Source organism: Malus domestica, chromosome 05 (assembly GCF_042453785.1).
Source record: "Malus domestica chromosome 05, GDT2T_hap1".
Taxonomy (NCBI): Eukaryota; Viridiplantae; Streptophyta; class Magnoliopsida; order Rosales; family Rosaceae; genus Malus; species Malus domestica.
This window is the reverse complement of record NC_091665.1, coordinates 25,683,905-25,710,045: the sequence shown is the minus strand read 5'-3', so window position 1 is coordinate 25,710,045 and position 26,141 is coordinate 25,683,905. Positions and strand designations below refer to the sequence as shown.

At 41.1% G+C, this 26,141-nt stretch overlaps 1 protein-coding gene across 3 annotated transcripts; it reads left to right on the top strand.

Moving 5' to 3' along the window:
- Positions 1-16,165: 16,165 nt before the first annotated feature.
- LOC103422364 (protein ROOT HAIR SPECIFIC 17-like) lies at positions 16,166-25,438 on the top strand. 3 transcript variants are annotated; one of them, XR_011581389.1, is made up of 11 exons: positions 16,166-16,583; positions 16,682-16,744; positions 16,854-16,944; positions 17,245-17,321; positions 17,463-17,551; positions 17,644-17,827; positions 17,983-18,164; positions 23,835-23,937; positions 24,064-24,395; positions 24,490-25,117; positions 25,224-25,438. XR_011581389.1 is itself a non-coding variant. In XM_029102232.2 (10 exons), the coding sequence occupies exons 1-10, from the start codon at positions 16,308-16,310 to the stop codon at positions 24,905-24,907; spliced, it is 1,815 nt and encodes a 604-aa protein (XP_028958065.1). In that variant the 5' UTR covers positions 16,166-16,307; the 3' UTR covers positions 24,908-25,438. The 3 variants fall into 3 exon arrangements, 1 of the variants encoding a protein (XP_028958065.1); XR_003773255.2 differs by having other exon boundaries at positions 25,220-25,438; XM_029102232.2 differs by having other exon boundaries at positions 24,490-25,438.
- Positions 25,439-26,141: the final 703 nt, after the last annotated feature.

The following is a 26,141-nucleotide window of genomic DNA, read 5'->3' as shown; positions in this document are numbered from 1 at the left end:
CTTCTATTGCTCGTGGGAGCTTATCTGCTGCTGAAAAGCTTGTCATTAATCTAACTTTCCCCAAGGGGGTGAAAATGACCGTTGAGCCTGAGCCTGTGAAGCCTGTTGCTCCGAAGGTGACCGCATCCATTGCTGAGAGACTTGCCCAGCAAATGAGTTTGGTGGTGCCTCTGGTGTCCAGGTTTGTATCGAAGCGTCCGTCGGGAGCTAAGTTCGGTTTTGCTTCTAAGTGATTTGTCGCTATAAAGAGCGAGAAGGTGGATTTTGCTACTAAGGTGGCGCCTAGGCTAATTCCTTCTTCTGCCATGACTGACTTGTCTGTTGAAAAAGGGAAATCTACTCACACGGGCAATTGTGAGAGATCCACCGAATCTGAGGCTGAAGAGTTTCCCAAGGTTTGTGCACTGCTGAAGGCTGACCTACTTGAGGACGTCGATGCATGCGCCAAGTTTATTGACAGTGTTGGGAAAGTTGTCATCCGCTCATATTCTTTTGCAAAGCGTCCTGCCTACTCGAAGAGGTCCTCCCTGATTGCTACAATGCATAAGACTTTGATCCTGGTAGTTGAGTCTATGCGCGTTGATCAGGATGCTGTCAAGTGTGCTAAGGAGGCCGAAATGGAATTGGTGACTCAGCTTCGATTAGCTGCTGAAAAGATCTTGAAGTTCGAATCTGAACTCGCCGTTTTAAAATGATCTAATGTCTCTGCCCCCACTTCTTTGCAGCTGGAGATCGCTCAACAGAAGGTCGCCCATTTGAATGTTAGGCTTAGTGCGACTTGTGCGATGTGGGAAATTGCAGAGAAGGAAGTCAGTCGTGTTTCTCAGGTGGTCGAAGACTTTGAGTGTGTCAATTCGGAGTTACGATCTGCTTGTTTTGCCAAGGATGATAAGCTTATCTTCATGCATGCCGAAATGTCTCATCTCAAGCAGGTTGCTAGTAAGCTTGAGTCTAAGGAAATGGATCAGCAAGGTGCACTATCTAGCGAGAACCTGAAAAATGAACTAGATGAGTTGCATGGTGCTCATACTGGGCTTGTTGAGGAGAATGTGCAGCTGAAGGATGAGAAAGTTGGTCATGAAGTGGCGCTTGCTTTTTGTCAGGCCAATTTCTACAAGCTTGGCTATGTAGACCATCTTCAGAGCAGGTCGTCGGATTATGAGTTTTCCGAGAAGGACTTCAAGACTTTTTCCATTTCTCCAGTTGATTTTCTTGATTTCTCGTTGGATGTTGCCTTTGGTGGAGCAGCTGAGGGTCAGGCAGTCCAGGTAGGGGTGGCTGAGGATAAACTGATGGAAACTTTAGCTGCTGGGAGCGGTGCGGCTGCTGAAGGTGTGGCAGTCGGGGAACCAGTGGTTGTGCAGGCTGCCAAGAAGTAGTCTTTTTTCTTAAACTTAGGAGTTTTCTTCTTTTCCTTTTTGTTCTGCTTTGCTTGAACTTTGTTGGCCTCCAAGCAGGTTTATCAATTTGCTAGAAATTTAATAAACAACTTTCCTTATTTTTGCTTCATCCCTCTATTTTTCCATGTCTTTCGTGAAACTTTACCATATGACAAACAATTGGGTGTGCTGCTTCCATGAAGCAGTTGATCTCATGTCGTCACTTAGGTTTTAGTTTCGACTTCGGGGCTTGGGGAGCCTTGCCTGCTTGAGGCGTCTTGCAAAAATTTGTTGTAGGACGGGCAGTTGAGTTGGCTACTTCTATGGAGCAGGTGACTCACGCGGTTACTTTAGACTTCAGTTTTGGCTTTGGGGCTTCTAGAACTTTACCTGCAAAAGGAAAAAAATGCAAGATTTCCAACTTATAGAGTCGGCGGCAGAACTCGTTGTCTCCATAGGAGGCAGGCGAGTTCACGTAGTTACCATAGTTGTGAATCTAGGCTTTGGGTAGCTTCGTGAGCTTTAGCTCTCTCGGGGAGTATTGTGAAATTTTTTTAACCTATAGGGCCAGCGGTCGAACACGTGCTTCGCGTAGAAAGTAGAGAAGTTCTTGTGGCCACTAATAGGAAATAAGCATGTTAATTAACGCTTAAGTAATAATCCAATCATCAACAACCACATCATTTGGTTTAAAAAATTTGATCTCCCTAGCATTATCCATCATCCACAAAACTCATCAGGTTCGACTCCATTTCATCAATAATATACGTACACTCCTTTTATTGAAAAAAAATCAAAATTAAACATTATAATATATCATATAACAAAAATAATTACTAATATATTAACTCCCACTTACTGCAAAGTCATCCAGCAGAGATTTCTTCAGATCCTCGTGCACCTTCTTCCAAGACGCCTACTCGGCCGTAGGACATTTGTTCCCCAATACACTACCCAATCTCATGCGCAAGTTCGGCATGCGCCTCCCTTTCATATCCCCTAAAATCATTCACATTGATTCACTTGCACCCACCATTATTTCCTCTTCTAACACACCCGCCATTATTTCCTCTTCTAACATGTGTATGCGTAATCCTTGCCTTCTTTTTCCCAAATCCTTCTCCCTCACACCCCTTACTAGGACAACCAACGGAATTAGCCATCGTACGAACTGGGATTTGTGGGGTTTGGAGCAAAAGAAAACGAGGGGAAATGGAGGATTTTGGGGAAAACGATGTGAGTAAATTAGAGAAAGAACCTGTCAATTTTCGTCGCGCAAAGGCCATAGTGATTACATTGACCGAAACGTTCAATTTGCCTTTTTCAAAGCACTTTGCGCAACGAATGGTTCGTTGCACAAGTTGTTGTCGCCAAACTCATCTTACCCGCCTTTTTCCTTCCCCTTTGCGCGACGAATTGTTTTGTTCATCGAGCAAAAAAACCTTGCACGACAAAATCCTTCGTTGCGTAAAGTTTTCACCATTTGCGTAACGAATTCCTAGTTTCATCACGCAAACTGCCTTTAAGCGACGAAATTATCATTGTCGTGCAAGCTGTTTTTTCTACTAGTGAAATATTAGCCAAAAGTATATACAAATACAATCCAACCAAACAACGTGAAGATTCAAAGGGAATGGCAATTTAATTTCTTAAAGCATGTGTCCCAGAAAGAATGCGTGGGAGCTAACAGTCTTATCAAGTGAAAACCAAAGAGTGATGTTTTGGTTCATCAGGCTTGAGTTTGAGTTTGGGACTATTTCCATGTAAGGTACAATTGAGAGGTTGGAGATGGCGAGCGAATTTTCAATGGACATTATCGTCTACTCCTTACTATAATACGTAGAAGGATATACTGAATTACTTGTATTCTAGAATGCATAAAAGTTTCACGGAGATGGAAGCATGGTATAGACAAATAAAAATCTTGGGCCCCTCTATTCATTGCTAATTGGTTTTGGATGAAATGCTTATATTTTCACGTGCTAAGGATCACTTGCTCTCACTACAGGCAATAAGAATTGGCAATGTTTTAGGCACAAAAAGACACCATACGTGAGGGAACATGTCAGAGTGTATCATATGTTGGCGATGGAAGCCTAATGCAAGCCCAATGTAAAGAGCTATAAAAATGTACGTCTTATGTGGCGGAATAGTTTTACTTTTGTTTTGTATGAAGCATAAGTTGCATGTTATCAATCACTCATGTTATAACACGTGTATTTATTGGCTTTTTAGCTAAAATAGTGTTTGAGATTAGCACAACTCCTCATTTTGGTCTTGAAGATTTAAAATTAATAGAAGTGGTCCCTGAAACGGTCAACCGTCAATCATTTTGGTCATTATGTGAAAAATCTATGTTAACTTGAAGAAACCAGTAGTTTAAGTGGAGGAGATTTGACAAAAATATCTTCAGTTTAACGAAGATTTTCACGAAAATATTAAAATGATTGATGGTGGACAATCTCTGAAACCATCTCATTTAAAGAATCATTTTTGGCTAAAAGCCTTATTTAGCAATCAACTTATTCATTTCCTCAGATTATAACACTTACAGTAATAAAACAGGATCTCCTAATAACAGAAGACAATGATGATTTTATACAAAGAAAACCTTTTTTCTTTTTCCTTTGATATTTTGTGTTTGGAGGTTTAATCGTGTTAATTACAAAAGAAATAAATGGCCCATTGTAATCATTCAAGCATCATGGTGCTCACCATAACTGCAAAGGTCTCAATCATTTTTTTGCATTAAATTTGTACAAAGAGAGAATCAGAGAAGCAATCATCGTATGTAAACTTCTATCACTCACCATCTCATCTAATGAATTTTGCTTTATTACTGCAATCTCTGATCACTACTTCCGATAATGTAGGAAGTTATTTCCTTTTGCTTTAGTAATGTCCATCGTTCTAGGATGAGAATATTTTTTACTTTACTGCCCAACTATTTATGCTTTGACATCATCTATGTAATAAGGTTCATCTCACTATTGCGCACACTTTATAGCTTTATTGTCTTTTAGGTGTCCGCCACCACGTTGCAATTCGAATGTCTAAGTAGACATTCAGAGCCGCAATGTGTCAAATGCAATGTAAAATGCACATATGTGATTTAAAGAAAGAAATCATATATCTTTATTTAATAATTTTTACATATAATTGAGTAGTCCGAAAAAGTAACAGTTAAATCTTCCATATAGAGATCTAATGAATCTTTGAAACAATCAAATTTTGCATAAAACTCGTACTACTCAAGGATACGTACTATTGCAGGCGGACCTATCTTCATTTTCTTCATCCCGGTACACTTAAAACCACGAGGTAGCCACACCTATTAATATTAGGGGCTTCACTAGCATTCTACATTTTTCATGAGCATGTAGATGTGCGGTATATCATATACCAACTATATACCAATCACGTGAACCATTGCATTTGAAGGTTGAATAATTCAGATGGGTAGTGCGCATCTTGGTTGACAATATAAGATGATGGAGGTTCTTTGGCATACAAAAACAATTGAGTATGACAAAAACAACATATCATGCGTACACGAGGATACCTTTTTATTCTAAACTACTTGCAAACGCAAGCAAAGATTAGCCAAAACTATTTACAATCCAACCAAACGTTAAGAATCAAAGGGAATGGCAATTTAATTTCTTAAATCATATGTGTCGCCGAAAGAATGTGTGGGAGCTACCAGTCTTATCAAGCTAAGTAATGCACACACGTAAAAATAAAGAACAGAAAAAGAAATTGTGCCAAAACCAGAGAATGATGTTTTGTGTTCATCCGGTTTGAGTTTGAGTTTGAGTTTGGGACTGTCCGTATAAGGTATAAATTGAGAGGTTGGAGATGGAGAGCGGAGTTTCAGTGGACATTGTCGTCTACTCTTTATTATGATGCATGGAATGATACGCCGAACGACTTATGTTCTTGCACGCATAAAATTTTGAAGTGCTAAGTATCACTTGCTCTCACTACAACAATAAGAACTGGCCATGTTTTAGGCACAGAAAGACACCATACGTGAGGAAACATGACGAGCGTATCGTACGTTGGAGATGGAAGCCTAATGTAAAGAGCTACAAAAATCCCGTCTTATGTGGCGAAATAGTTTTGCTTTTGTTTTGTATTCAATATAAGTTGCATGTTACCAACCACTCATGCTATAACATGTGTATTGATTGGGCTTTTAGCTAAAATGGTCCGTGAGATTGACATAACTCTTCACTTTGGTCCCTAAGATTTAAAATTGATAAAAGTGGTCCCTAAAATTGTCCACCGCGAAGCATTTTGGTCATTCTATGAAAAATCTCTGTTAAATTGAGAGTATTTTTATCAAATCAACCCCTCCACTTAAACTAGTGGGTTCTTCAATTTAATGAAGGATTTTTATAGAAGGACAAAAAAATTGACCATGGACAATCTCAGAGACCACTTCTATCAATTTTAAATTTTATATAGTGTCAAAAGTAAGGAGTTATATCAATCTCAAAAACCATTTTTATTTATTTGCATATATATTAGGGTTTAGAATTTAGTAACAGACAATTTCTCCAAATAATGATACAGATGTTGTGGCTATTTTATCTGACAGAGGGACTAGGGCCGGCTACAGAGAGAGAGAGGAGAGAGATGTGTGTTTGTAGAATTGTAGGGGAATGTGTGTGTTGTTATCCCTCCTACATTGTGCCTTTATTTATAGTAGTAAAGGGAGAGAAGATATTCCTTCTTCTCCAAGTAATACAAGTTGTAATAGGAAAGGATAACTAGAATCAAATCTTATCTAGGATTTACACAATCATACTTAAACTAGGAATGTTTACAACACTCCCCCTTGAGTGGGTAAATACTCAAGGTAGATTCAGCATCATGCAGAAGTTGAGGAAGTCGACTCGTTGGCATTGATTCCAAGGAACAACGCTTATTCTCAATAAGGTAGGAACTTGCATAAGTAGTAAGTCTCACTAAAAAACCCTAAGGCTATGGCAAAAACCCAAGTAGGGACAAAATCCATAGTCTAAGGAAAAATGCGTGAGAAATGCAAAGTCAAAAGAAACGTCTACAGGACGTCATCAGGGATATGACCAGCCCAAGGTGGGTGCCTCGTTAAAACCTAGTTAGGTAGCAAAAACCCAGTGGGAAAAATGCTCCTAATCGTAGGGAAAAAGAGTACATTAAGATCAAGCAAGTATCTAGAAGATACTCCCCCTGAGTTTGACATAATTCCACAGAGAAATAGCAAAGTTACAACTCAGAAAGTTTACGCATACCAATTCCATGAACAAGCTTCTGAAACGTCGCATTCGATAGTGATTTGGTGAAGAGGTCGGCCAGATTGTCTTGTGATCGGATTTGCATGACTTCAATCTTCTGATGCTCTTGTTGTTGATGTGTAAAGAAGAACTTCGGCGCAATATGCTTGGTGTTGTCTCCTTTGATGTAACCCTTCTTGAGCTGTTCGATGCAAGCTGCGTTGTCTTCAAAAATCGTCGTCGGGGCATTAACGGCGGGATGAAGATCACAGGAGCTTCGAATATGGCCCACTACTGCTCTCAACCAAAAGCATTCCCGAGTTGCTTCATGTAAGGCGAGAATTTCAGCATGGTTAGACGAAGTGGCAACTAAGGTCTGTTTAGTTGACCTCCAAGATATTGCGGTGCCTCCAACGGTAAAGACATAACCCGTTTGAGAACGCGCCTTGTGCGGATCAGATAAGTATCCAGCGTCGGCATAACCAACAAGGCGAGAATCAACCCGATGAGCATAGGGTGCGGCATCACTCGAGGATTCGTAGGGATAGAATAAGCCCAAATCCGTAGTACCCTTAAGGTAACGGAAGATGTCTTTCACGCCAGTCCAATGTCTGCGTGTTGGTGCATTGCTGTATCTTGCCAAAAGATTAACAGCGAAGGAGATGTCGGGTCTAGTGCATTGAGCTAAGTACAATAAAGCGCCTATCTCACTTAGATAAGGAACTTCAGGCTCCAAAATCTCTTCATCATCCTCCTTCGGACGGAAGGGATCTCGCTTTGCATCTAGCGTACGAACGACCATAGGAGTACTCGAAGGCTTCGCTTTATCCTCATTAAAACGGCGCAACACCTTCTGGGTGTAGTTCGATTGATGTACTAGGATTCCATCCGAACAATGCTCTATCTCGAGGCCGAGACAGTATCGAGTCTTACCTAGATCTTTCATCTCAAATTCCGACTTCAGGTGCGAAGCAGTTCTCGCGAGCTCTTCAGGAGTTCCGATGAGATTCATGTCATCGACATATACTGCAACAATCGCAAATCCAGAATGTGACTTCTTAATGAACACACAAGGGCATAGTTCGTTATTCACATATCCCTGACTAGTCAAATACTCACTTAAACGGTTATACCACATTCTTCCGGATTGTTTCAAACCGTATAGTGAACGCCTCAGCCGAATTGAGAGCGTGTTCCGGGGTTTGGAAATATTTGAACCAGTCAATGTAAGTCCTTCGGGAACTTTCATATAAATTTCCGTATCGAGATCCCCATAGAGATACGCGGTTACTACGTCCATCAGCTGCATATCCAGTTTTTCGGAAACTACCAAACTGATAAGGTATCGAAAAGTAATCACATCCATAACGGGTGAGTAAGTTTCGTCATAGTCAATCCCGGGGCGTTGTGAGAAACCTTGTGCTACAAGACGAGCTTTGTAACGCACAATTTCGTTCTTCTCATTACGCTTCCGAACGAAAACCCACTTGTAGCCAACGGGCTTCACATGTGGAGGAGTAGGAACTACAGGTCCAAACACCTTACGTTTCGCAAGTGAATCAAGTTCGACTTGGATTGCTTGTTTCCAGTTTGACCAATCAGCTCTACGTCGACATTCATCAACGGAACGCGGTTCAATGTCATCGCTCAACATGATCTCAGTAGCTACTGCAAATGCTAATGCATCGTCGACAATCATCTCATTTCTACGCCACACATCATCTAAGCTAGCATAATAGACCGAAATCTCACGATTCTCGGGAGGAGAATTCGTCTCTTCAAGGACGCTTCCATAATCTAGAATTTCCTCATGAGTTGGGTAAAATGAGTAAGCGATAGTCGGATTCACGGTAGGCTCTTCAGGACCTTGTGCCGTGGTTTTCCTCTTCCGGGGGTGTGAATCCTTTGAACCAAGGGGTCTGCCACGCTTTTGTGTAGGGGCAGATGATTGGCTAGCCGCTAATGTACGTGGATCACCAGAATTGGCGTCCCGGGCTTCCAGGAGGGTAGTCCGTCGTACATTTGGTACATCCATCTTTGCAGGCGTATTCGCAGCTGGAATATGTGATCTTGTCACGCGCGCTAGATCGGTGAAAGCATCTGGCATGCTCTGAGCTATGCTCTGGAGATCTAATATGCGCTGCACTTCAGCTTCAGACTGAGCGGTGCGGGGATCTAAATGAGACAAAGTGGGAGTCATCCACGATAATTCGCGTCATTCATTAGGAACGTTGACGTTCTTATCTCCCCCTAACGACGGGAAGACTGTCTCATAGAAGTGACAATCCGCGAAACGAGCGGTAAACAGATCGCCTGTCAAAGGTTCTAAGTAACGAATAATCGAAGGAGAATCATATCCGACATAGATTCCTATCCTTCGCTGAGGCCCCATTTTTGTACGTAACGGCGGCGAGATCGGCACATAGACCGCACAACCAAAAACGCGCAGATGCGATATGTCGGGTTCGCATCCGGTGACCAACTGAAGGGCACTAAATGGTTGTGTCGCAACAGGCCTCAGGCGGACCAACTTTGCTGCGTGCAATATTGCATGGCCCCAAGCAGCGATCGGGAGCTTGGTACGTATGACCAACGATCGAGCAATCATTTGTAAACGCTTAATGAAAGCCTCTGCCAGGCCGTTCTGGGTGTGAACATGGGGTACAGGATGTTCAACTTCAACCCCAACCGACATGCAATAGTCATCAAAAGTTTTAGATGTGAATTCTCCAGCATTATCCAATCGAATAGATTTGATCGGATAATCAGGGTGGTGAGCCCTGAGCTTGATAACCTGAGCCAACAGTTTGGAGAATGCAGCGTTCCTTGTGGACAACAAGCACACGTGTGACCAACGTGTAGAAGCGTCAACCAAAACCATAAAATATCTAAATGGTCCGCAGGGAGGTTGAATCGGTCCACAAATGTCCCCCTGAATCCGTTGTAGAAAAATGGGAGGATTCGAACAAATCTTGTCATAAGAAGGCTTAGTAATAAGCTTTCCCATAGAACATGTTTGACATGCAATTTCATGGATCGAACCTAAGCTTCAGGTTAGTGGATGCCCGTGTGAAGTTTTGAGGATACGGCGCATCGCTATTCGTCCAGGATGTCCCAAACGATCATGCCAAAGTGTAATTTCGTGCGCGGTCCCTGTGGTAGGGCCGGCCACATAGTGGCATTCTATGGGGCGTATGGTCGTAGTATACAGACCACTCGGGTTACGCTCCATCTTCTCTAGAATACGCTTCTGGCCATATTCGTAGGAAGTTACGCACAGAAATTCAACTCCGTTTTCTACGTGGGTTTCAGCGTGGTAATTGTTATCTCTAATGTCCTTGAAACTTAGTAACGTTCTTCTGGAACGTGGAGAATAGAGTGCCTCAGCAATGGTCAAAATTGTACCATTGGACAACATTATACGTGCCTTACCGTATCCTTCAATCAGGTTGGATGGGCCTGAGAGGGTTGTCAGAGGTGCATTCTTAGGTACGAAGTTAGTGAAATAGATGCGTTCACGCAAAACAGTATGCGTGGTTGCACTATCTGCCAGACAACTAACTTTCCCACTAGTCATACCTAGAATGAAAAATTAATTTGAATCGGTCACATGCATAAAAGTTTATAAAAACAAGTATCAATTCAAAATAATTTCATTTATTCAAGGAAAAAACTGAATATCCAAAATAAATCGCCAACTAATAATCCAAAACATAAAGGAAAATTGTTCAAAATCAACCAAAAAACAAGGTGGGGTTCGGCCACAAGGTGGAATTCGGCCCCAATTGTCTTATTTTAACTGAAAAATAAGTCTATGTCTAAGATTCTAATCTTCCATAGGAGTGGTATCCTCCTGAAAATCAGAAACCTCCATCTTTGTAGTCTCCGGTTCGTCCACTTGTAGGAAGTTTGATTCAAACTTCGTACGACGAGAATGATATGCATCCACAACCTTCTTGGGAGCACGGCAAATATGGGACCAATGGTCCTTGGAACCACAACGATAGCACATATCGTCATTCATTGTGGCAGGTGCTTTGCCCTTATTCTTGAAGTTCGGGGCCTTGGGAGCGAGGTTTGGGCGCTTCTGGGCTTTGTTTCCTCCCTTGGATGGGCCTTGGCTCTGTTGACCTTGGTGGGATGGCTTCTGGCCGCCCTTACCACGCCTCTTTTGGCGTTTTGGGTGCTGATTAGTGCTATAATGTGCTTCAGGCACAGCAGTAGCCCCAGTAGGTCGAGCTTGATGATTCTTCATCAACAGCTGGTTCTGCTTTTCAGCAAGAAGTAAAACAGAGATCAAATCCGAGAACTTAGTGAACTTCTGAGCTTTATATTGTTGCTGCAGGACAATATTAGAAGCAGAGAAGGTCGAGTAGGTCTTCTCCAGGAGATCCTCTTCAGTCAAAGTTTCATTGCAAAACTTGAGAAGTGATCGGATTCGACAAACTTTAGAATTATATTCATTCACAGACTTAAAGTCTTGGAAGCGTAAGTGCTGCCAGTCGTGTCTTGCTTCAGGCAAGAATATGTCCTTTTGGTGATCGAAACGATCAGCCAAAGCGACCCATAATGCACGTGGATCCTCCTCAGCAAGGTACTCAGTTTGTAGAGCGTCATGGATATGTCTTCGGATGAAGATCATAGCAGTGGCTTTTTCAGCCTCGCCAACAGGTTTATCTGTTGCTTCTTCAATAGCAGGACTGCAAGCTTCACATCTTGAACCCACTTGAGGTAGTTCCTTCCAGAAACCTCCAAAGCGGTGAAGTCGAGTTTGTTCAAATTCGACATGGTCCTATCAAAATAGATGGACAAGATGTGGTTAGTGTAATGGAGAAAAATCAATCCATTCACATAGGAGTAGAACATACAGGTTCTAATAGACATGTATTGGTTTAATTTTGCATGAAAAACTTCGGGTTTTCATGGGTGATATATTTAAGTGAAAACTTCGGGTTTTCAAACAAGGCATGTGTATAAGAAACTTCGGGTTTCAAAGTAATTATGAACTTCAGGTTCATATATTCCTGCAGGAAAACACAAATATATATGCAAACAAATATGCAAAGAATATATGCAGAAATATTGTACAATGATAAGTGAATTAATTTATTTTTGGTCTTCGGGGCCAAATTAAAGTGTGGGTGAAAATATAAAAACCCATATTATTTAAAAAAAAATTAAATAATAAAATCTCGGGGCCTAAAAATATAGGCCAAGAACCCTCGGGTGGGATTACAGGCCCACGGGGTGAGAAGAGGGGAATGGGCTGCTGTGTGCAGCCCTAAAATATATATATTTTTTTTTCGTTTTTTTTTTTTTTTTTTTTTTTTGTATTCAATTATATTATATGCATGTATAATTTTAATGAATCACATATTTACGTTGATGCATATGCAAATAATAGTTTCAATGCATGTACATATGTAGGATTCAATTCATGACAAATATCAAATTCACATAATTGTAGCAATTTTGATTATGAAGCATACACAATTTATGTAGAATCTAAAATACGTAAAACGTAAAGTTGGGTCATGCATCATGGTGAATGTTCATGCTATCAGGGCTTGCAAAATATCGAGTTAAAAGCCGTTGTTTGGAAAGAACCTGATTGCGTGATGATATGGATGAACTGGTTTGATGCAGAAAAAATCTCCAACGTCAGATTCCTAAGCGCAGCGGTAGGAGCGTGCTGATAACGTGTTGTGGTCTATTTTATCTGACAGAGGGACTAGGGCCGGCTACAGAGAGAGAGAGGAGAGAGATGTGTGTTTGTAGAATTGTAGGGGAATGTGTGTGTTGTTATCCCTCCTACATTGTGCCTTTATTTATAGTAGTAAAGGGAGAGAAGATATTCCTTCTTCTCCAAGTAATACAAGTTGTAATAGGAAAGGATAACTAGAATCAAATCTTATCTAGGATTTACACAATCATACTTAAACTAGGAATGTTTACAACAACAGACAATTTATTCGCGTTACTCATATTATAAAGGTTCTCTTAATAACATAAGACAATGATGATTTTATACAAAGAAAACCTTTTCCCTTTTCCTTTGATATTTTTGTGTTTGAAGGTTTAATCGTGTTAGTTACAAAAGAAATAAATGCAAAGGAAGGTGTCAATCCTTTTTTACATTAAATTTGTACAAAGAAAGAACCAGAAAATAAATCATCGTATGTAAACTTATATCACTCACCATCTCATCTAATGAATTTTGGACTATGATACACACATATCTTTTTTTTTCCCTCACATCCCTCTTTATTTGTAGTCATCATATTGGACAAATCACGACCAAATTAACAGAGAAGTGCATGGAAAGAAAAATAGATGCACGTTTATTATTTACAGGCCTTAAGTTTTCTTGAAACACCACCTTCATAAATTAAGAGACAATTACTCCCCATCACACAGAAGTTGAATTGAACCGCAGAGATTCAAGAGAGCTTTAGTTGTGCTGAAGCTTCCCCCCTCAGGCCCCTCTTGGATGACATAAAGTTTCTTCTCAGACCGATTCCTATTCACTTATCATTCATGCTCCACGTTCTACATGGCTCATAAATTGCTCAAGTTAACCCTTTATTACGATGTTGAACTCTTTCTCATTTCTTAACCTCTGGATATTATCCGTGATGCTTTACTTGGAGATTTTAATGTTTTAATATTTAACAAAATATCTACCATTAAACATTTCAGTGATTGATTCCCTCTTAAAATGTTCCGTAATTAACTTGCTTTCCTCTTGACATTTTCTCATTTTCTTCCTATTCCTCCTTCAACTCCTTAATCAATAAAGCACAACCTACCCCAATAATTATTTTAGCCAAGCGTTAGGTGCATCATGCATTCCCAATTATTATAATATTATATCTCAACTAACCTATTAACTACTAATCAGTCAATTACCCCCAATTATAACTAACCAAGAAAAAAAAAATTGTTTTTACATCACATATTTTTCAGCATGACAGCTACTACACAAATGTTATCAATATTCTTGTTTAATAAATATCTGTCTATGAAATATCACCTACAGACTCGTTTGGAAATGTGTTTTTCAAACGACTGAAAGTGTATTTAGGAAAATGTTTATGAGTTTCAAAAGTACTTAAAGTGTTTTCTGCAAGAAGCACATAATTGATGTTTCTTGTAGGAAACACTTTAAATGCTTTTCCAAAATTCATTTGCATTTTTACTAAAAATTAGTTTAAAAAAACAATTTCACAAAAAACACTCCAGCCATTCTAAAACTAGTTCTGAATGATCCATATATCATTATCACCAATATTGTGATTCATGAATGAATAACATTATGTAACAATATTAAGAGTTTATTTTAGCTCACCACCTCAAATAATGATAATGACCATCACCTGTTTAGAAATTTAAGCTCGTCCAACTACGACAAATAAAGTGATAAATATCATTATAACTCAAGAGTAGTGAGCAAAAACATTCACAAGATATTAAGTTATTAATATCGCGCAATAATATCTTCCTGCAAGCGCAGAGTTCAAAACTTGGTTTTCCTCCAATTTTATACCCATTTGTATCTTTAGTCTCTCAACATAGTATGGTCAAATATTGTTAAGGTAATTACGGTTGACCACTGACGTTGATCCGTTTCGTACTTCGATTTTTCGGCAAACGGAAACCACCAGATTTTTGTAACGTCGAAACGCAAAAACGATGAAAGCACGCACTTAGTACCGTTTGGTACGCAGACAGGACGGGGCGAAATATGACGGAATTGATGATGTAAATATTGAAAAAGATAAGGAGAAATTTTGTCATAAAATATTATAAATTTGTGTTCCACGGATGTGGAACAGGTGGTTCCAGGGGGAAGAGGTGGAACAAAAATCAGCCAAATTTCGTCCTATGAGACAACTTGTTCCACAATTTTTAGGCGCACCAAACGTGAGACGGAACGGCTCTTCTTGTTCCGTCCCGTCCCGTCCTACGTACCAAACGGTACCTTATATCACATCGTATAGCGTTATTAGCCAGGCCAAACGACAGTTTGCGTGAGGGAGAAAGCGTGAACGACGCTCGCCCAATGCGCGTGAGGGAAACGTCAGTCCTTGCTTGCTTGTGTGACTGTTACTCTGACGGAAAGGGCGGCTTTCACTTTTCAGTGATTGATCTGCTCGGGCACGCGCTTTTCGTTGGGATTTGTAGTCGCCGTCCGCCGTTGGATAAATTAAATTGAATTAAGAAAATAAGGGAAAGGTTACTGAACACGTGAGTAGCACGTGACAGGTGACTCAGAAACAAAGATCTTGGCGGAAATAAATAAATAAATTGTAGAAATTTAGGTGTGTATAGCGCTCATACCAAAGATATAGGAATCTTTAACTCATCCCAACCCCACTAATATTTCACTTAATCATTAGATTATTCCTCCATAAACTAAAAAAATTATTTCAATAACTAATCTTAGTTTCATTTTCCTTTTTAAATTCATAAAATTGAAGCTACCATCATTGTGCGCATATATGGGTTTAGGTGAGTTAGCTAGAGTAGTGCTAATTAATGTGTTTCATTGTTTGCACTCAAGTTCTAATCTATCTCCCCATAATATAGCTAAATTTATTGTAATTATCTTATTGCTCGTTCAACCAAAAAACAAATGCAAACAATTCCTTTTTATAACATATATTGGAGTAGCTGAATCATTATTCATAATTTTCTAAAGAATGCAAATAACATATTGGTCTCAAAGTTTAGAAATTGATTCATAGTATTGTGTAAGATGGTAATTGTCATCAGCAAAGTCATATGCTGCACAACGCACACACACATATGCTGCAGAACCCAGCCAAGTCATATATATATATATATATATATATAATTTATATATTTATTATTGAAATCTCTAACACCTTATATTTTACAATAGTAGCGCGAAAGTTATTTAAAGTGCGAATAACAGCTTCATTTTAAAATATTTTTAATAATTTTCCTTCAAGATTAGGTCCATCATCTTAATCGTTTACTTTTTGTTAAACATAGTTGAGAAAAATAAAAAAGAATGGGATAAAGTTGCTTCTCATCACCCACTCGTTGCCCGCATATTTAGGAAGCGAAAATACCACTTCTCCAAAATTAGTAGATGAGAAATGGAAGCAATTGGAGCTGATTTTTCTCGTCCTCATCCCTAAATTAGCTACAAAATTCCCCTTTGCAAACAACTTTTAGATATTTCTAATTTGTGAATTAGATTTTTAAATTTAAAGACTAATTACAATTTTCATTGTTATTCAAAGAGTTCAATGAGAATTTTATGCAAGTGAAAAATCGATTTTTTTCACTTGCAAAATCCGTTGGCTCTTCAATTTCTTCCTCATGGGTCCCAAGGCAAGAGGCCCACTCAAAAGAACAACAATCATCATAAACTGCAATCGGATGATCAGAAACGCATCATTCTCAGCACGTAGACAATAATACCGTCTGACCGCATCACACCGGAACCAAACCCATTGAAAATTACGCGCGCTGGGTTTTAGGGAGGAGGGCCTTTTTGGTGAAGCTTGTTTGTTTTCTTGTTGGGGAACCGAAGAGATCAGAAACGCTGTCGTTCTCGTAGTCGCTGTCGTCGCCGTATATTCTCTCCAGCTTCAAATACAAAGACTCTATTTCCTCTTCTTTCTGCTCTGCAACAATGTTACCGGCGATGAAGAAGAAGAAGAGAGACGCAAACAACGGCCACCGCTGCATCTACATTAACGACGTTATCGCCGCCGCCGCCATAGGCGGCGTCATTTTCAGAACCTCTATTCTTCGGCGACACCTCCGCCGTTTCCGCCACCACGTGTTCCCGCTTATCTGCGCCGTATCCGGTTGCCTGCTTATCTTCCTCGCTGCCTTCTCTCTCCTCGCTCCGTCTCCGGTTCTGCATTTCCACAATCACCTCTCGCTCTTGCGTCACCTCTCCTCGGTACTCAAGCACACACCGAATCACCTCTCAGCTCCGATTTTCTCCGTTTGCTAGGACTTTCATTTTATCTGAAAAATTCTTGTGTCTTTTGCGTTCAGGTTGACAATGGCGGCGATGAGGTCCGGGATAATTCGGATGAGACGACGACGTTTCGTGTGCCGGTACGCTATTTAACTTAATGGAGCTCCGATACAAGTTGTTGATTTTTTGCAGAATTGAAATTTAATTTAATATTTTTCGGTTCTAATTGAATTTTTGATCTGTTTTCAGGAGAGTGGAGGAAGTTCAGGTCGAGATTTATGGAGTACAAGGAATTCGGAGCTTTTCTTCGGTTGCAGCAATGCCGCCGATAACTTTGCAAGTAAAATATATTAGATATTTACTAATCTCATTTCTGCCTTTTTTTTCCGCTCTCTATTTTTTTTTTTTCTTAGATTGGGTTGATGAGATATTCAAATTGAAATTCAATATTAATTTGATGTTTATGGTTAATCTGGAACTTGCTAGCATTGATTGAAGTCTTATTTTGTTCATTTCATGGCGTTGTAATTGGATCGATTCTATGCCGTGTGATGAGTTTATAGGAGATTTTGAATTTCTTTTTCATTATTGGAGCTCTGGTTAATCTATCTTTACCAAATCAATACTTTAACTGTTGCAGCTGCTGATGCGAAAACTCATTCGAATCGCTACTTGTTGATTGCTACAAGTGGAGGTTTGAACCAGCAAAGAACAGGGGTGAGCTTTTTAACTGTGATTGTTATTTCTCTTGGGAATTCAAAACGTTTTTATGCCATGATTGTGCAGGCTAGTTTGTAATCATGCATGTTTTTGCTGCTGATTCGGCTTCTGATGCTTCCTTTACTGGTTCCGTTGCAGATAACAGATGCTGTCGTTGCAGCTTATATCTTGAATGCTACTCTTGTTGTTCCCAAGCTGGACCAGAAATCGTATTGGAAGGATTCCAGGTCAGTTTCAGCATATTGCAGTTGAAGAACTACTGTCCATGTAAGGGATATAGTCAGCATATTATAATGTGATTTGGGGGTATTTGTTGCAGTAACTTTGATGAAATCTTTGACGTAGACTGGTTTATATCATCTCTCTCAAAAGATGTTAAAATCATAAAACAGCTTCCAACAAAGGGAGGGAAACCAATGAGCCCATATACCATGCGAGTTCCGAGGAAGTGTAATGCAAAATGTTATCAGAATCGCTTGGTGCCCGTTCTTAATAAAAAGCATGTAAGTGTCTTGCCGAAAAATGTAGCACATTTTCTTTAAAGAATTATCATATGCTTTTGGGACCGATGTCAAAAAAACATTTGTTGGTGCTTGAATGAGCGCCTTTTCAGGGTACATAGAATTGACAGTTGTAGGTTATGCTTTCTAATGTGCAGGCTGTTCAGCTCACAAAATTTGATTACAGACTTTCAAATAAGTTGGATTCAAATTTACAAAAGCTGAGATGTAGAGCCAATTATCAAGCCTTGAAATTTACCGACACGATTAGCAAAATGGGTAAAAAGTTGGTTGAGAGAATGAGCATGAAAAGCAAGCATTTCATTACCCTGCATTTGAGGTAAACTGCAATTTATTTTTAACTGCTGGAGTAATTTTTCCCTAGCACACATACTAGTATACCATGAGTAAGCTGTGCCTTCAATAGAATTGATTGTACAGATGTTTTGTTTTTTTTCTAGTCTACTGCAATGGATACATCTAGCCAACCCCACTTAGTGGGAAAAGGCTTTGTTGTTGTTGTACTGCAATGGATACATCGAGTACTAATGTTTGTTTGTTCCTGAAAAATGGTCGAACTTTCTGTTTTCTCAGAATAATATGCTTGGGTCAACAACAACAACAACAACAAAGCCTTTTCCCACTAAGTGGGGTCGGCTATATGAATCCTAGAACGCCATTGCGCTCGGTTTTGTGTCATGTCCTCCGTTAGATCCAAGTACTCTAAGTCTTTTCTTAGAGTCTCTTCCAAAGTTTTCCTAGGTCTTCCTCTACCCCTTCGGCCCTGAACCTCTGTCCCGTAGTCACATCTTCGAACCGGAGCGTCAGTTGGCCTTCTTTGCACATGTCCAAATCACCGGAGCCGATTTTCTCTCATCTTTCCTACAATTTCGGCTACTCCTACTTTACCTCGGATATCCTCATTCCCAATCTTATCCTTTCTCGTGTGCCCACACATCCCACGAAGCATCCTCATCTCCGCTACACCCATTTTGTGTACGTGTTGATGCTTCACCGCCCAACATTCTGTGCCATACAACATCGCTGGCCTTATTGCCGTCCTATAAAATTTTCCCTTGAGCTTCAGTGGCCTACGACGGTCACACAACACGCCGGATGCACTCTTACACTTCATCCATCCAGCTCGTATTCTATGGTTGAGATCTCCATCTAATTCTCCGTTCTCTTGCAAGATAGATCCTAGGTAGCGAAAACGGTCGCTTTTTGTGATCTTCGCTAGATTGCTCCGGTCATTAGTGTGGATAAGTATATAAATGGATAGAGATAGGAAAGCAAACACAAGATGTACGTGGTTCACCCAGATTGGCTACGTCCACGGAATAGAAGAGTTCTCATTAATTGTGAAGGGTTTACACAAGTACATAGGTTCAAACTTTCCTTTAGTGAATACAAGTGAATGATTTAGTACAAATGACATTAGGAAATATTGTGGGAGAATGATCTCGTAATCACGAAACTTCTAAGTATCGGAGTGTGGTGTCGTCTTGACTTGCCTTATCTGTCTCATAGGTAGATGTGGCATCTTCTCTGGAAGTACTCTTCCTCCATCCAGGGGTGGTATCTTTAACTGGTGGAGATGCACAAGGTAATGTATCAATTTCACTTGAAGCTTACTTGTAGTTTCAGGCTTGGTCAAGCGCGATACAAACCATGTAGTAGGAGTCCCCCAAGTCGCCGAGCTAGGGGGTCTGCTGAAAGAGGTGACAGACAAGGTAAGCAATCAGAGCTTCGACTGATTGTTCACCTTCTCCCCATCTTGCAGCAGCATGAAGGATAAAGAGAAGAAAAATGAGAAGAGATGATATGAGATACTTTTGCTTTTGAAGAAGTAACTTTCCACAGGCTTATTCTTGAACTGAGCTGGAGGGTTTTCTGGTTTCCTCCAGAGTATAAGGCCGACTGAAGAATTTGAGGGTCAAAACAAGTCCATCAAATCTAGAGTACGTTCGACCCTGCTGATATGGGATACTTTTGCTTTTGACAGAGTAATGGATGTATCGGCACGTGTGCTGTTACGCTTGTCTCCACATGCTTCCTTGTATCCTTCGCACTTGCCCTATCTGTTCCTCAAGCAGATGCGGAATCTTCCCTGGAAACATAAGATGTTGAAGATGAGTACTCGAGAGCAATGCCAGGTAAGTAATCAGGTAAGGGGTTCCAGGCAGTCAGTTCCTGGCTGGAAGCTTGATTCCAAGTGCTGATTGATTGCTCTCTTTCTCCTTGTCTTGCAGGTAAAAACAAGGCCAAAGGAAAAGACAGGGAAAAAGCATGATATGGGATACTCTTGCTTTTAACCCTGATGATATGAGATATTCTTGCTCTAGTATAGCTTGTTTGCAGAGGTATTATCGGGGGGGGGAAAGAAAGCTGAATATTTCGAAAGGCTTCGTTGGGAGTGCCCTCTCAGATATGATGAAGGGTTGAGCATTTTTGCAGGTCTGCCTGTCCGTTGGGGATGGAGGTCGACATATATAGGAGTCTCCCTAACAAGTAGTAATGCTATTCCTTTACCCTGCTTGGTCATAGCACGGTAGTGGGAGCTGCCAGTTTCACATGTTTTAACTCTGTCAGAGCACTTTGAAAAAGTGGTCTGTGGTATCTGGCTCTCGAGATTCGGAGAACGATGCCTCTTCGATTTTTGAGAAAGCAATCATGCTGGGGGTCTGGCTCTCGAGATTCGGAGAGCAGTGTCTCTTCGATTTTTGAGAAAGTAATCATGTTGGGAGTCTGGCTCTCGAGATTCGGAGGGCGGTGCCTCTTCGATTTTGGAGCAAGCAATCTTGTTGGGAGTGTTGTCTCGAATGTGAGTAAAGGTTGGGCATGTTTGCTAGTCTACCTTGCCACGAAGAACAAAGGTTGACACACAGGGACTTTCCAATTATCCAGCAATGGTACTGTTCCTTTACCCTCTCTTCGATTTTGAGAAAGTAATCATGTTGGGAGTCTGGCTCTCGAGATTCGGAGGACGGTGCCTCTTCGATTTTGGAGCAAGCAATCTTGTTGGGAGTGTTGTCTCGAATGTGAGTAAAGGTTGGGCATGTTTGCTAGTCTACCTTGCCACGAAGCACAAAGGTTGACACACAGGGACTTTCCAATTATCCAGCAATGGTACTGTTCCTTTACCCTCTCTTCGATTTTGAGAAAGTAGTCATGTTGGGAGTCTGGCTCTCGAGATTCGGAGGACGGTGCCTCTTCGATTTTGGAGCAAGCAATCTTGTTGGGAGTGTTTTCTCGAATGTGAGTAAAGGTTGGGCATGTTTGCTAGTCTACCTTGCCACGAAGCACAGAGGTTGACCCACAGGGACTTTCCAATTATCCAGCAGTGGTACTGTTCCTTTACCCTTGTGGGTAATAATATGGTTGCTAGACCTTCAAAATTTATGTGTCTAAACTTTGTTAGTGCTGTTTCTTTGCTATTCTTTTACCTTTCTTTGTCAGAGCGATGTAGTGGGAGCTGCAAGCTTCACGTGCTCAACTTTGGCAGAGAACTTTGGCAAAGTTATCTGTGGTACCCATGAGCTATTGTTGCGTGTGGGAAGTGGGTGATTGAACAGTAAGATTCATGTGCTTTCTACTTCACCAGAAGTCTTCGACAGAATGCCCATAATTTCTGCAAAGCTGAGTGTGCGTGTGACAGGTGCTGACAAGGCTAGAAAAGTAGGTGCCTCTTCGATTTCTGAGATCGGCCCTCGTGGTCTCTGAGCAGCCCAGCTTTTGAGAAAGCGAGCGCCTCTTCGATTGATTCGGAGAACGATGCCTCATCGATTTTTGAGAAAGCAATCATGTTGGGGGTCTGGCTCTCGAAGATTCGGGGAGCAGTGTCTCTTCGATTTTTGAGAAAGTAATCATGTTGGGAGTCTGGCTCTCGAGATTCGGAGGGCGGTGCCTCTTCGATTTTGGAGCAAGCAATCTTGTTGGGAGTGTTTTCCCGAATGTGAGTAAAGGTTGGGCATGTTTGCTAGTCTACCTTGCCATGAAGCACAGAGGTTGACACACAGGGACTTTCCAATTATCCAGCAATGGTACTGTTCCTTTACCCTCTCTTCGATTTTTAAGAAAGTAGTCATGTTGGGAGTCTGGCTCTCGAGATTCGGAGGACGGTGCCTCTTCGATTTTGGAGCAAGCAATCTTATTGGGAGTGTTTTCTCGAATGTGAGTAAAGGTTGGGCATGTTTGCTAGTCTACCTTGCCACGAAGCACATAGGTTGACACACCGGGACTTTCCAATTATCCAGCAGTGGTACTGTTCCTTTACCCTTGTGGGTAATAATATGGTAGCTAGACCTTCAAAATTTATGGGTCTAAACTTTGTTAGTGCTGTTTCTTTGCTATTCTTTTACCCTTCTTGGTCAGAGCGATGTAGTGGGAGCTGTAAGCTTCACGTGCTCAACTTTGGCAGAGAACTTTGGCAAAGTTATCTGTGGTACCCATGAGCTATTGTTGCGTGTGGGAAGTGGGTGATTGAACAGTAAGATTCATGTGTTTTCTACTTCCCCAGAAGTCTTCGACAGAATGCGCATAATTTCCGCAAAGCTGAGTGTGCGTGTGACAGGTGCTGACAAGGCTGGAAAAGTAGGTGCCTCTTCGATTTCTGAGATCGGCCCTCGTGGTCTCTGGGGAGCCCAGCTTTTGAGAAAGCGAGCGCCTCTTCGATTTCTGAGATCGGCCTTCGTGGTCTTTGAGCAGCCCAACTTTTGAGAAAGCAAACGCCTCTTCGATTTCTGAGATCAACCCTCGTGATCTCTAAGCAGCCCAGCTTTTGAGAAAGCAAACGCCTCTTCGATTTCTGAGCAGGCGCCTCTTCGATTTCTGAAGCTTCGTCGAGTGCAGATTTTTATAGGGGCTGGCATTAAGTTCCAAAGCACACTTAAATCTCCACCAGTAGAAGCTTCATTCTTGCACTTCTAAGATCTTGATTTGTCCGACCTCTTCTCTCTTCAACACCTTTGAAAATGTCTGGCCCCTCCGACCGTCGGTTTGACTTGAACCTTGTTGAAGAGGCAGCCCCGCCTTCTCCAGACAACATATGGCGCCCATCCTTCGTCTCCCCTACTGGTCCTCTTACCGTTGGGGATTCCGTGATGAAGAATGATATGACCGCTGCGGTGGTGGCCAGGAACCTTCTCACTCCCAAAGATAACAGACTACTTTCCAAACGGTCTGATGAGTTAGCTGTTAAGGATTCGCTGGCTCTCAGTGTTCAGTGTGCAGGTTCTGTGTCTAATATGGCCCAACGCCTATTTGCTCGAACCCGCCAAGTTGAATCATTGGCGGCTGAAGTGATGAGTCTCAAACAGGAGATTAGAGGGCTCAAGCATGAGAATAAACAGTTGCACCGGCTCGCACATGACTATGCTACAAACATGAAGAGGAAGCTTGACCAGATGAAGGAAACTGATGGTCAGGTTTTACTTGATCATCAGAGATTTGTGGGTTTGTTCCAAAGGCATTTATTGCCTTCGTCTTCTGGGGCTGTACCGCGTAATGAAGCTCCAAATGATCAACCTTTGATGCCTCCTCCTTCTAGGGTTTTGTCCAGTACTGAGGCTCCAAATGATCCCCCTCCGGTGCCTTCTCTTTCTGGGGCTCTACCGACTGCTGAGACTTCTCCTAAGCAACCTTTGTGAAGGCTCCCTCTTGTGTGTTTATTTTGACTCATGTATATGTACATATTTGTAGCTTATCGGGGATATCAATAAATAAGCTTTCCTTCATTTCAACGTATTGTGTTAAATACACCAAAGCCTTCTTCGCTAAGTTCTTTGAATTTTCTTTTGTTGAAGCTTGTATGTTGAAGCTTTCTGAGTGGAGCATGTAGGTTGGGGTAGTGTTCCCTTAATTTTCCGAGTGAGGAAAACTTCTCGGTAGGATATGCTTGGGTACTGTAGAAAAACCTCTGTTTAGGTTATTTTGATGGTTTTTAGTGTTTTTTGAAAAATTGTTGGAGTATGTGGAAAAAAGTTTGTGACATTGGTTGGTCATGTTATAGGTTTGAGCCGGATATGCTGGCATTTTCTGGATGCGATTATGGTGGGGGAGAAAAAGAAAGGAAAGAGCTTGGCAAACTTCGGAAAAGGTGGAAAACTTTACATGTAAGGCTTCCACTAATGAGCAATGACTTGAATAATGCCGTTCAATGATTTCCTGTATCATATAATTTGCCTCTGGATCATAATTTTTTATTTATTTTATTTTTTATGGGGTTGTATTATGTGCAGGCAAGCAACCCTGACAAGGTAAGAAGACATGGCAGATGCCCGCTAACTCCAGAGGAAGTTGGTCTCATGCTTAGAGCGTTGGGTTTCGGAAGTGATGTTCACTTGTATGTGGCATCCGGTGAAGTTTATGGAAGTGAAGAGACATTGGCACCCCTAAAAACACTTTTCCCAAACTTCCACACAAAAGAGACTCTGTTAAGCAAGGAGGAGTTGGCCCCATTTTCATCCTTCTCTTCTCGAATGGCTGCACTGGACTTTATTGTTTGCGATGAAAGTGATGTTTTCGTCACCAACAACAATGGCAATATGGCTAAAATGTTAGCTGGTCGAAGGTACTAAAACTCAAGTTAACAATACATTTATTTTTCTAAGGTAAAAGATTCTGATTTGATTCATGTTTTAGCTGTAACAAGTTTGTTCATGCAGGAGATACTTTGGTCACAAACCAACAATCCGTCCAAATGCTAAGAAACTGTCTCAGTTGTTCATAAATCGTAATAACATGACTTGGGAAGAATTTGCATCGAGGATTCGAACAAATCAAATTGGATTCTTGGGAGAGCCAAATGAGGTAAAGCCAGGAAGGGGTGTGTTCCACGAAAACCCCGCTGCCTGCATTTGTAGCACATCTGACACAAAGGCTAAGGAGGATTATACGAACAAGGACAGTGGTTATGCGACAGATGAGCAAGTAACCGAGGACGAGCAAGATTGGTCTGAGATGGATTATGCTGAAATTACAAATCAGTCTCTGGGGAAAGTGCTGCCTAGTGGAAGAGTTTCAGGTCCAAGTGATCTACTCAAATCCGACCAACCAGAACTCGAAGAGTTCTTTTCAGACTGAAGGTTGAAGACAGGATTTCCAATTTTGGCAAGTTAGCAGTTTTGTCTAAACGAACTCTTCACCAAATTCTTTGGGTCTTTCTGTCACCGGTTTTGATAGGTTACTTACTTACATGGACGAGCGTGATTTGTACAATTGAAGTGGCCGTGACGGAAAAGCACATTGTATATACAGGCTTCAGCAGTTCATCAGCTTCGGCTTGAAATAACAGTAAGTGGTGGCAGGCAATACTGGTCTATTCAGATTTTGAACCTTGTACAGGATTCGTGCTAATGTCATTATTTTCTTTTCTTTGATGATTCCTTCCGTAAGGCAGGAAAGGAACGTATATATGGCGGAGATATGAGGGTTTAGGGTTTAGGGTGTGGCTATTGTAAGGGCTTGGAATTGAGGCTTTACTCTTAAATTTTCTTCAATTTCTTTGTCCTTTTTATTCCGATGCGTCCTCTATTGTAGGCATGGAATTATTCAACTCTCTTGTTTGGTGTATCTGTTGAAGGAAAGAATGACAAGGTATTTTCCTTTTATTTAGATTTGCTCTAGCTTGCAAATTACATACACATAATCGCTATCAACGAGTCTGATCATCTGTCAGAGTTTTTACGAAGTCTTTCAATTTAATTTTTTCAGTTTTGGAAGTTGTTTTTGTGCAAAAACGCTAACCATTTGAGGAAGGCAAATGAAGAAACCAAAATGTGTTTGCCACTGGAAAAAGTAGTTCTTCTCCTTGTTCCTTGTAATGTCACTGATTAAGGTCTATAAGTTTCATTTCCACTTGCTTCAGATTCTTCACGGCGTCTCTTTGGTCTCGTTGGAGCTCTCTTCAACTTTGATACCAAATTTCTCAACTTTTCGGGCACACATCAGGCAGATCCCACACTTTTCACCTCAACATTGTAATCACCATAGGGTCCGTCTTGCGCGTCCGGTAGTAGGTAGATGTACAAAGGAGCACCGGAGATGTAGCCCAAAAGCATCCTCCGCCACAAGACTTGCAACACCCACTACCACATTCTGTTCTCTATAACCATTATAACAACTAAAACATTTCTCGGCTTCTGACTCGTCACTTCCACGTGCTTCAGGCCCATCACTTCCTTTTGCTTCAGTTTCATTTCACCCCCGTATCTTCTTCTGCTTGTGGTCCTCCCAACATGACATTAAATTTCAACTTCTCAGCACCTTCGGCATACAACAAGCACATGCTGTTAGGATTCTATTGAATTGTCACTGA